Source organism: Anopheles aquasalis, chromosome 3 (genome assembly GCF_943734665.1).
Source record: "Anopheles aquasalis chromosome 3, idAnoAquaMG_Q_19, whole genome shotgun sequence".
Taxonomy (NCBI): domain Eukaryota; kingdom Metazoa; phylum Arthropoda; class Insecta; order Diptera; family Culicidae; genus Anopheles; species Anopheles aquasalis.
Window position 1 is genome coordinate 62,806,049 of NC_064878.1, and position 12,500 is coordinate 62,818,548.

At 49.2% G+C, this 12,500-nt stretch overlaps 2 protein-coding genes across 4 annotated transcripts in view; one reads left to right on the plus strand and one right to left on the minus strand.

The window, feature by feature from the left end:
* LOC126577598 (high affinity cAMP-specific and IBMX-insensitive 3',5'-cyclic phosphodiesterase 8) overlaps nt 1-12,500 on the minus strand; it is a 403,282-nt gene that overhangs the window by 174,069 nt on the left and 216,713 nt on the right. The window lies entirely within an intron of this gene.
* The window catches only part of LOC126577600 (uncharacterized), an 18,295-nt gene that overhangs the window by 1,550 nt on the left and 4,245 nt on the right, over nt 1-12,500 (plus strand). Inside the window, exons 2-3 of the mRNA XM_050239359.1 lie at nt 1-56; nt 11,480-11,711. The exon at nt 1-56 is cut by the window's left edge and continues 485 nt beyond it. Of these exons, the coding sequence (XP_050095316.1) occupies nt 1-56; nt 11,480-11,711 (288 nt within the window). The remainder of the gene's footprint in view (nt 57-11,479; nt 11,712-12,500) is intronic.

The window sequence follows — 12,500 nt, forward strand, 5'->3', positions numbered from 1 at the left end:
TCGTCCGACATCGAGAATGTGGACTGGAACTCCTCCGGGATGCTAACACACACCAGGTAAGCACACATACACCTTCCAGAGCATTCCACCACTACAGGGGGTCCTCCGAGACGTGATAATGATGGGTTGAGTCGAGCGACGGACGCCGCGGCTTTATCGTCTGGCGACTTCCGTGAAAACCTGTCCGCCCGATCGCCCGGGTGCGAGACCGGTTCATTAGCCAACGGCCGAGTTGGCCGAGGAGCTGACGCTGCCTACGACAGACAGCAGAAGGATGAGCGTCCTCTTGATACACCGGTTTCTAGTGGCCCTTCCTCTGGATGCCACACCGTGGCTCCGTGGAGCGAAATCTGTGCAAAACAATTGTCCACGGTTCATTGGCCGGTGCGTTTGTGCACGGGGGTGCGCGCGCGCGCGCTCTCGGATCGCTTTCCACCGGGTCCGTGGGCAGCTAATTGGCAAACATTAAGAACACGAACCACCGGCGTTGGTGGTGGCGGTTTGGAGGTCACTTACTTACTTTCTCTGTGGAGCGCGTGCTGCACGGATTGAACGGGTCTACGAGGCCTTCTATCTGGTATACGATTTTGAAGGTCAATCCGCTTGGCCGCTATGAAGTCTTTTTTTTTATTTAAAATGGATGGATCTGGAACCCGACAGAAGTCGGATGTTAGCTTGAGAGTGGTGCAGCGTTTCTGTTACCAGTTTAAGTAGTAAAACGAGGATTTGCTTCATTTTGCCGCCTCTGAAATAACGAGCATCCAACGCCACCTGATCGAGAGACATTGATTGACAGGCCCTTCTCTTGTATTGATGACTGACCGCATCGGACACACTGCACCAGTCACACTTTGCATAACTTACATAAACAATTCTCTGATTCATGATTTAATATTAATTTGGAATTCGAAATTTGAATTAAAATATACTTGAGATGTAAATGACTGGCCATAATTTTTGCTTGGCAATGAAATGCTTTCGAATACGTAACGCAAAAGCAACACAACTCATCATTGTGTGTCACTGGTTGCTGTGCTCGCATCAGGTTCTGTTTGTTGAAGAAAGCAATCCATCAGCGCCAGCCACCAGCTACACTCTCTCTCTGAAACGTTCTAGACTCGTTCCTCGTTTCGCAGTGAATCACGATTTTTATTAAAAAAAACTAATATTCTGGTTGTTTCTAGATGACATCACACGGTACTGTGGTGATGCATTGAAGATAAGACGCAAGCCAATGGCTGCTACGAATATTTTACAAACCAATCCGAGAGTTTCTGTCAATCCATTCGTCTACTGCTACTGTCCCTCTGACCTTGCCACACCCGTGGATCGAGGAAGAAGACGAGCGACCAACAAGCGGGTGAAACCAACGCGAATGACACACAAAGAGAACCGCCGCGGAATATGCGGCGTTACGCAACGCAACACAACGTGGCCGGGGTTTGAGACGGTGCGATTTCGATTTCCGAGTCGTGTGTCGTCGTCGCCATCGTCGGCGTGATCGTGACATCCAGGAAGAGACGTGCCTTATTTGAAATCGATCACCGATCGCGTTCGATGGTGCACCACGTGCTCCGGAGCGCAATGCATTGCATAGCCGATGGCTGCAACGTGCCCGTAACATGATACACCGATACCGGTGGAACGTGCCAGTGCGAGATGGAATATTAAATTATCACCTCGCAGGGCCCCTCCCGGGAATGCACGTGCAGCTGCAGCTCACTGAGAGCACCGGAGCTGCAGGACGAAAGCACCATTTTTCCGCTTCCAGACTGGCTGGCTGGCTGGCATAATGCTAAGTGACTAATGCTCTTCCCCTGACCACGCTCTCCGTTCGGAAGGGATTACTGTTTGCTTCGCCATAAACCACGGAACCATCCATAAGTCCAACAGAGGCTCGCAGTAAGGCGGTGGAGCCATGCGGGGATTGTTTTATCAGTGCAAACTGGCAAACAAAGAGCGTAATCGCGTTTGTTTTATCATATCAACACCGGTAGCACCGCTGCCTGACTGCAAGGGGGCAGCGAGGGTAACGTGGAAACGGTGGAGGATGACCGCCAGGTGGGACATCACTAATTAATGTCTGTGATGCCGCTTCCTGCGCGACTGTTGATCTACATTAACGCCCCGGAGCTTTTTATTGTTTCTTCCGGAATCCTTGCTTGCATTTAAAAGGAAGGGCTCACAGTTTAGGGCGGTGCACAGTTTATTCCACCAAGAGACCCTTTCCAACCGGTCGCAACCTTATCAGCTGGGCGCTGTGTTTGCTCCTATTTCTATTTTGCGTTCTGCTTCACTCAACTGATTGGCCTCGCGCCGACCACGACCGACCACCACGACCACTAGTAGCGATTGTCACTTGGCGATAACGGCGAGAGAAGTGCACTGTTGGTGGTGCAGCCAAACGATGATGTCAGCCTCCCTAAACCCAACGCTGGTTGCTGGTTCCTGGTTATTGATAGGAAGTTGGTTTTGAGCTCTCGAGCTCGGCGCTTAATTGCCACAGCATGATCGATTTATGACACATCGACGTTCATGCTTGATAAGAACTGCCTTGCTGGCAAACGCGATCGTTCATTTATAGGAATTTTCTTCTGGATGAATGTTTTAAGATAAAATATTATCGTTATTCCGCTCAGGAGATCACTTGTGAAGAGTTTTCATACGTGAAGAGAAGTGAAAGCCACCGTCTCGCGCTGTGTTTGCGGCCCATTTGCTAATTGTTTGTGCCAGCTAATTGTCGTTTCCAGCACTCCATTATGGGGGCCCCGTTTGAGGCTGTCGTCAGCTGCGAGCAAAACGATAGCGTTAGTTAAGTGCTGGACGGTCTGTTGGTGAGAAGAGGGAAATAAACACTCACAGATAATGGGTACAGCTTCCAAGTGCCAAAGGGATTTCGTCGATCGGTATGTCTCCGTCCTACTACTACTAATCGTGTTTGCCGTAATAGCCTTAATAGACTTCAATCTGTACGTAAATTCATTTAAAGGATCGTCAAAAAGCCTCTCTAACAGCAACTAACCGGCCTGCGGTAAATGGCAATCACCGGAGAACCGCTCCTCCAGTAAGGTGGTAAATCAAAAAATACCTTCATCACGCAATTACGCTTCTCAGATTGGAAAATAGTATGGCATGTAAATGTGTGCCGGGGGACCAAAACAATGGGACGCTGCCATTAACCGGTTGATAATGTCTGAATTGTGGGTCCCCATTCCGGTGTCTCGTCGGATCTTTTCACCATTCTCGCCGTGACGTCAATGGGCGTAAACAGCTGTGGCACGGGCTGACTGACCGTCTCGTTGTGATCACGCCGTCGACACGCCTCTCCTCGATCGATCGATCGCTCCTCGCTAAGGGCCACTTGTGTAGCATTAACCTTCTCTCCGTCTCTCTGGCTTATGCAAGTGTCCGCGATAACGATGATGCATCCCGGTGTCTCGTGTTCCGCACTTGTTATCTAATAACGACGCGGGATTACCGAGGGAGCTGATCGATCGACGGGGCGCATTTACATGCCAACACCTCAACGACAACGACGACGGCAACGATGGCCCTGGATTGCTAACAAGCCGTGTACTACATAACCGTTTCATGCTGCCTTGACCATGGTTCGAGGTTCGTGTCTCCGATTTTCCGAAACCGAAAACCCTAAACCAATCGCAGATATGTTTAATTAACTCCAGCCAAGGCGAAGGCGTAGATCTCCACGATACAAAGTAGTGAAAGTACCAACAGCAGTGCGTGATCTTGATCAGTGCCAGGAAAGTGCTTGTAATATTTACCTGGGTCTTGATCTGCCCCATCGGTTGCAGATAATTTCTTGTGATATCTCGCTCATAACTAACACGAAGCCCCACTTCTTGCGTGACCAAGAAGGGCATCGGAATGATTGAAATCTTGTAAGGGCTAAAGGGAGGTCAACCACCGAAAAGTAAAGTGTGTCGAAAAGTCCCCAAAGTGGACAAGTGAAGACAAGTGGCCTATTAAAGGTCAAGTTCGCAACAAACTCTAGCGGCCGGCTGTGGTCACGTACTAAAGGCCACAGCAGCGATGGCGATTGTACATGGCAAGGACATGCGCAACAACACCGTACGCGCAGCACCGCATGGACGCGAAGGTGTTAATGATCGTTTGCTGACGAATTACCGCCACCAGCGCGGTCAAGTGCAGGGCACTGCGGCGATGGTTATTGCCATCGATCGAACCCAGTGGCCGGAACATGATGCAATGGAGATGGACAATCAATTCGCAAAAGATGTCGCTATAAATCTACCCGATTTGGGGGGCAACTGATTGGAAAGGATCTATTGAGATATTTGATTGATAGGGGGGAGGTTTTCACTTTTCTGTGCTTTACGAATGTGCGTGATCGTGACGCGGTCTCGTGACATTGTTTCGCGCGGTAAAAAAGGGGTAATCGGCCTCGCTTCACGCGACAAAAACGGAAACACACAAACGGACAAAACGGACAAAAACCCTTCAGTTGACACACTGGGCGCGCTCTGTACACCCTTTTTTAAAGCATTCCTTTTCTGCATCAATCATCGGTGGGGGTTGATTGTATCAGGCTTCGGTAGTATGATTACGCCGTACGTGTTTCACGATAGGATTTTGTAGATTTAGTGTCTTCAAAATGACTTGCTTCATCTCTTGTAAAAATTAATAAACAATCAGCACTAGAGGACATCGGTGATCGGTTATGGCAACCTGAACCAAAAACCGATTAAAGCAAGGCCATATGAAGGGCCCATAAACCCGATTTGGTTGTCACCATAGTCACCTTTGCTTTAACGATTATTTTAATCCGGATTCTGTTCGGAACTTTCAGATTTCGTTTGAAACTCCCGTTCTGATCTTCCATTCTCCGGAAGTCTCTTCTGTGCGATCGGTAGAGATCGGTGCATCCGCTGTGCAGAAAAAAAACCCATTCTTTGTAAACAATCTGTCCACAAACCCGTTCAGCGATCAGCAGTCAGTTTGTGGAGTTGCGCAGCGACAATGCACTCTAGTGTGGTTGACCGTGAACAGGGCCGTCGGCCAACGAAAGAAAAGGAAGCTTACGGAAGTCGCTACGAACTCGTCATCCCGTCTCTTTTAAGATCTGTAATATTATTATTCCGTTAATAACGGTGAGGAGGGGGCACCACACTTTCAGTAACATCGGATGGTGTTGATGGACCACCCATTGTATGCTAACAAAGGCGAAGGAGATTTAGTAAATTAATTGTCACGAATTTATCACAAAACAGAGACCTCGCCCGAAGGAACCGTTCGAAACAGGTGAAACATTATGCATACTGCGTCTCCGGCACCCGGGGTGCCCGGGGTGAACATAAATCAAAATTCATTTTCGCCAGACTCTTCTCCATCTGGTGTGATCTGGGCTGGGATGTGGGCTGTGGGCACACATACAGAGTAACCCTTTTCCCGTGCTGGTGCCATGTTCCGCAATACGGAAAACGGATTCTGAGCGTGGAAGCATGGAAGGCCACCACGAAATGACGTCCTAACGCGGGAAAGTGCGTCATTCTCGCTCCAAAGGTCATGCTTATGGTGCGGGAGGTGAGTGGAAAACTGGGTTAGTCATCCATTTTACTCCCCGGGTCCGCGTTAGCCGATGAAAACGGGGCACCATTAAGTTGGGGGGGGGGGGGGGGCACCACAGCCAGTCGAGTCGAGTGTTGGAAAGTGTTGTCGCTGTCGTCGTTGAACCACTACTGCTCGCCGGTGTGCGTTGGGTGCAGGAATGTTAGCCGCATTGGCATTTTGTAATGGATAGTTTAAATCAAGAATTATGCCCCTGGGGAGGGTAATGGTGTTCGTGTGGGATCCGTGGAAACACTCATCTTTAAATCAAGGGCGAGGAACTGGAGTGGAGAGCGTATCAGCATTAGAGAGGGATGATGATGCGCGTATGCACCACCAATTCGCTCTGTAGCTGTTGATTAGATCGATAAACTGTGAATGTTATTTCACCAAACCCATCCCGACCCGTGGCGCTGTACAGAGTTGTTTGCTTGCATTTCCATCGAGTGTTAATTCTTGATGGCGCACACAGTGACCTCACAGGCGGTGAGTTTACTCTGGTATCGAGGTTTGACCGTCGGCACCCGGGGTCTGGGTCTTATTTATATTTCAAAGGTTAATGTATGGACATTATGGGACCACCAACACCACTGGCGCGCGCGCCACTGTGTACTGCCAACGACCGATGATAAAGCTCGCTTTGGGGAATTGCTGGACTGGACCGTGGATTATATCGATTCCCAGTCGTCAATCGATCGATCGCATTATGCTCCCTGGAAGAGGGAGAGAAATATGCCTTTTCTTTAATCGTTTTTTTTTACTTTTTCGTCTGGCTGATAAGCGTTTAATGCCATCAATCGCTGTTGTCGAAAGGAAGACGTTGAAGTAGATTCGTTTATCGAGTACGGAGTGTCTGATAAGCCGTTTGTTGGTGTAGATTACAGAGTAAGTTGGTCGAAAAGCTATGTGAAAAAAGTTCTATTGACGCGATTGCTGATGAGAATAGATGAAAACTCGTTCAAAAAGTATAAAAGAAACATGAAAGTCCTTCCAATGATACCATCTGCCATGCTCCTAAAGCCCACAATGTTGTAATTCAATGCCAAATGGTGTGAACATACTTCAAAAGCTGATTGAAAGTTGGTCAACAAAGTTGCACCAAAAGGAAGGTCGCTTTCTGGAGCAGACACTGGACCGCCGGAACGGAACAGAGACATGGTGCCCTGGACAGAAATCTTCCGTAGATTCCGCTGCTGCCGCTTCCTCCCCGTGCCTGCTGTTTGTTTCTCGTTGGGGCCGGGTTTTCTGGTTTTGTTTTGCTTGGCCCAGCGAACTGGAAATTGGGTCAAATCTCGGCTTCCCAGGCTGGCCAACAACATCACTAGCGGCAGCTTTATCGATTCAAGCATCACCACCAGCATCACGGCGCTATCATATGTTTGTCGAGGTTCCAGTTTGGCTAGCAGGACGGACCCTTCAGGCAAAACCCAGTGTTTGGTGTCCTTTGATGGCATCATCCTCCGGGGCGGGGGGGAGCCAGTGCCAACGCCAGGTTGCCGTCGCCGACGAGTGGGTGTTTGCGTTGATGAGGTGGTGGTCGTGGTGGTACTTAATGCTCATATCCATCCAGCATGCCAGCCAGACAGAATCTGGTGCACGGATGATGATGATGGGAATCTTTGCGTTAATGCCCCGTGGGACTTTGTAATGGACTTTTCAATCCGGATTATAACGGTGTGGGCCCCGGCGGTTTGGAGAATCCTCCCCCCACCCAGGGGGTGGATTAAAGCATTCCAACGTGAACGCTCAGATCGCTGTTAAAGGTCTCTGGCGGCGTTTGCAAATGAATTGCAAATGCATATGCAATCCGCTTCGCAAACACCGATACACACCGATAGGACGGTAGATAGTGAACCGATTTGATTTATCTATCTGCTCCATTCCGACTGTTTGTTGTGTCCGCTTTGTCGTTTCACAAATGTTTAACCATTCCGTTCACACTCATGTGACAGAGGGACGAAGGGTGCATCTGCCTACCCCCGCACACACCTAAATATGGCACGTCCGGTGGTCCGGTCACTTCCTTTACGCCACGAAACCGTGCGTTTAATCGCCGTCACCGATGCCACCGAATGCGTTACCGGTTATAATAGCTAACCACCGGCACCACTAGCACACACGGATAGCATCGATTGCGTGGCCGCGCTTTGGATGGAATAATAGAAATGCAGAAACCGTTTCTCCGGTTTGCCCTGGTGAGAAGGGTGCGGGGACAGAAAGTCGTAAACAAATCATATAGACCTGGCTGGCTGGCTGGCGAGGTAAACGAGGTGTGGTACAACGTTGGTGCAAGCTTTAGTAGATAACTATCGGTGTTTGCGTCAACGATGTGCGCAGTTCTTGTGGAACAACGGCCGTTCAGTCGATTGTCGGTCGATCACACAGCAAAAAGATGCAAATTCTCTGCTTGGAAGAGTTGGGGATTCTGAACAAGATTTTTTTATTGGAGATAAAAGATTAAACCGCAGAGGTGACGAGAACTGTCAATTTGTCTTGTTCCTGTTATGTTGCGACGAGGAGTCTATTTGAATTCATATTGTCAAGCCGCCAATAGCTGTACTATATTTTCTGGCCTTAATGATCTTTCACGGAATTCAAACTACCCGTGAACACGTTGGGATACATTAATCATCCTGACATTTCACTGCGATCGTTCGGATCGAATCCACATGTCCCCCACATGTTCTCAACGTAGCTCCGGCAGTATGGTATGGATTGGTGTTGGTGGGTAGGTTACTGTAACCTCGAAACACATTACTTGGAATGAAATATCTTCATTTCAAATTGATGCATGTACAGCAAGGTTCTTTCACGACGAATCGGGTCCAGGTCATGGTCCGTTTTTGCTCTGCAAGCATCAATAGCTGAGCAGTTTTGATGATCCGGTTGATGGCCATATCTTTGCCAATATTAATCCGCTTGCATCATGTGAACACGCGTTAAAAAGAGCACAAGACTATATTTTGCTGAATATTTTTAGTGAATTTTGTGAAGAAATGCGTGATATTTTTCAATTGTAACACAGAACTAAATGCACATTATCCTCCATTATCAGTTACTTTCTTTCGCAACGCGATTAATTCTGAGCTATCTACAGGTCATTATTGCAATGATTACAGGTTGCTAACAAGCAGAAACGTGTGTAATTATACAGTGGGAAAGATTTTGCTCGATGGATGGCAATCAATGAAGGTCAATGCTAGGCCAACGAACACAACTTTGTAGTTCGGATGCATTGGCCACACCGTACAGACGTTGCACAATCCTCGCTCCTAATGCATTAGTGGATTTGACGAGAAAATGGCAAAAAAGAAATAGAACACAGAAGTATTCAATACAAAAATTATATCGATTCTTGGGTAGATCAGCTTCTAATTCTAAAACAGAAGAACTAAAGCATAATGAGATGCTTTATGCTTCTCTAGTTTGGTTTTGCTTCAACATTTTTCCATCCTTTTTAAATGTGTGTTCCGATTCCGATTCAGCGTGTCTCAATCAGTCTTATGTCAAAGACCTCACATGTACAGAAATGAATCGCCGATTGGTAATGCAAAGTGGCCTCATTCCTATTCGGTATTCACGGTAGGAACGGCTCAAGCATTCGATGCACCGCAGTCTCTGAACAGGGCGTCTTTAAGGGCAACTTCGAGTTCGATGGCCATCGTGGTCAGCCCATTAGGTGTGCGTAGTGGCAGGTCCTTGGTGGTCCGGTGCGTTCGCGTAGGAGTGCTAAGTGAGGCCGAATGACACCGAGATCCAATCGGATCTCAGCGTGTGTCCGCCGCCGCTCCATGGCCGTTCTGACGACCGGTGCCATGGAATGGTGCAACAAACGGGCCGCGTGTCTCCGTCGTTGTTGTCGTTGCGTTGCCATTTCAGGCGACCAGGTGCCTGGGAGAACCGTTTCGCATCCCTTCACCCGGTCGCCGTCGTCATCGTGGTCACCGATACGCAATTTTTCCATTTTCTACCACGCGATCAGGCGTGCGCACCGATTGCCCCATCCTCTCTCCACCGGATAACCGGTTCCTTTAGCCGGTTTTCTGTGTCAGCATCGTCGTCGTCGTCGTCGTTGCAGTCGTCGTCAAATATCGACTAGAATCAACCGCGAAATGGTGCTGCCGGTGATGGTGCCAGACCACCGGATCGAGTCACAGATGAGTTGCAAAACACCGCAAATCGCACGCAGTCAGGTCTTTTTGCGCTTTCGCATACAGACAGATAGATAGAAGAACCGGTGGACGATGCGCGGCTGATTGCGGAAGAAATCGGATCCGGATTGGGGTGGTCTGCCGTTTTTGCTGCCGCTCCCTTTGGGCTTTGGCTTGGGGTTGGCTCGGCTTATCAGTGCGCACCGTAGGCGAAGTAGCGACCGACCGTGTGCAGTGTGTACGTTCTAAGGTTCAGATCGATCGTGCTCTCGATCGGCGAGGCGTCCGTCCTGGTCGTCGGTTGCGGTCGGCTTATCTCGTCGGTTGACCTGGTTTCAAAGTCATACCCGGTCCAGCCCAGACCACCACCAACGACCAACGAGCGGGGTGGTTCGGTTGGTTAGAATGCTTGGCATAAACAGATCAATAAATCATCTCCCACAAGTAGCCAGCACACTCCAGGGTGGAGTGCGGTGTGAATTATCGTGGGAACTCCGCGAGATCTTGCCGAACTGAAGTCATTCCATCAGCAGCAGCAAGAGATGTTCTAAAACGTTGCGCTAATAATTTGTGACCTGCGAACTCCACTCGGTGTGGCATCAGGGATCATGGCATGGTGTCTTGTCGCGAACATTCCTATCTTATCAGCCAGACACTGCGCCACTGCGGTTGCCGCCGTTTTTGGAGCTTTGTCTAAGCTCCTCCGCTGTGGATTCATCTTGTGCTTGCGAAGTCACGCGGCGAGATGTTTGTACGTGGAGTTATGTGTAGCATCGTATGTGGGGAATAGTTTCTTAGAACTAACCAGATATCACTCTGCAATCCGCGCAGATCACGTAGTACTTGGGAGCGTGCTGCGGATCACCTGGTCCAACAACGTGCTTTGAGAAACCTGGAATTGGTTACAGAAACTAACTCTAACCTAGGATAAGGACACAGGATAACAACTTATCATCTCCATGGTTTTTTTTTTTTTGGACTTGTCCTTCACGAGTGCTGATCACAAAAATGGGTCAAAAAGCTTCAGGGCTGTGTTAGAAGGACACTGGTTAGAGAAGGGAGAGGCCGTGAGTAATTAAATGAGAAAAAAAACCACAGAGATAATTGTGCCGTGACCAACAGCGGTACCGGGCACGGCTCGTGTCCAAGTTGAGCGACAGTCTGAGCCCCCTTTGCCATCGGGAAAGGACATTCGGGAGCCGCGGGAACTGAATGATTTATGAGCTGTCAGCAACCGTGTGCTGCTCGCACGCGCGTCTCCATGCCATGTCCTTGATGCCAGCCACCATTTCCATCGTCCATGATGTCCTTTTTTTCCGGAATGCTCCTTCTGGTTCTGTGGCTTTAATTGTGAAAATAATAATAAAATGGTGTAAAGTGTCGACCGCTGATTGACCACGGCGCGCCTAGAGCATTAGAAGCACGCACCACGCGACATGAGGTTATGTTTGCGTTATCGATCCACTCGCATTGGTTTGGTGGTCAATGTCAATGTGCTGTGGCGTTCGATCACGCACAAGCTTGTGGTTTATTTTTATTAAAAGTATATGATCCTCGTGATGGAATTCCTCCATGAATGCAGCCCAAAAGCTGTCAAACACAACTTCATATCGCGTATCAGACAAGTCGAGTGTCAATTCCCTGTTTCCTGTTCTTGCAGCTGCTACTGTCTGTCGTCCAAAGTTCATATCGTTCACTGATCCGTTCCGTTTTCTTCCCTCTTCTGCTTCTTCTTCCCGCAGGTATGGCTCCACCAGCAGTCAGGTGTCGCAGAGCAGCGGCGACATATGCCGTATCTGCCACTGTGAATCCGACACACTCAACCCACTGCTGACGCCCTGCTACTGCTCCGGAAGTCTAAAGTTCGTGCACCAGACCTGCCTGCAGCAATGGCTGACGGCGTCGGAAACCAACGCTTGCGAACTGTGCAAGTTCCCGTTCATCATGCACACCAAAATCAAACCATTCAATGAGGTAAGACCGCGCGCGCGCTCGTTCACTCGCTTACTCAATGTGTCTGGAGGCATGTGCCACCTTGCACGCCACCGTTTGTCTCTCGTCAGCAGGATTCCACAGACCCCAGACCGTTACCTTTGCGCTCGATCGATTTGTTTACTCCTCTGAGGTGTGTCTGTCTTTAAGGTGCTGACAAACTCTGTTGCGATGGAAGGCCGGGAAGGCGGCAGGAGTTGAATGACACACGTTTCGACATTTAGCACCAGCGTCTAGCTACGGGGTGCGTCTGCCCCCTCACGGAGTGGCACGAGAACCGGACAAGGGCGCTGTCTCGAAGGCCGGATTGAATTATCCAATTTTCATCAAGGCACTAATCATGCAAGAAATACGAGAGCCAGGAGCAACACTACGTAAACAGACCGCCTGCCCAATGGCCAGGATGCTAATAGGATGCCAAAGGATGCGTCCTTCAAAACGGTAGCGCGTGTGTGAAACGATGGGCGAGGACATGCAGAGAAAGAGAGCGAGACAGAGAGAAAGAGAGCATAAATCTCGGCTTTTCTCCGTTACACATTGACCTAGATAAGTTTGTGCCGAGTTTCCTGGTTTCTTCCTTTTCGCGGGGAGAGGTACTTCTGGCGGCGCAATGATGACGTCGGATTGTTGCATTTGAACTGGACCTCCTGCGGGAGAAGCACCAGGCCACTTCCACGGCATCCAATAAATAACTTCCGTTCCAGATCATTACGGGCAGGATGACGACGACGGCAGGGAGTACCTTCTAACGAGCAGCTGTACTAGAAACCA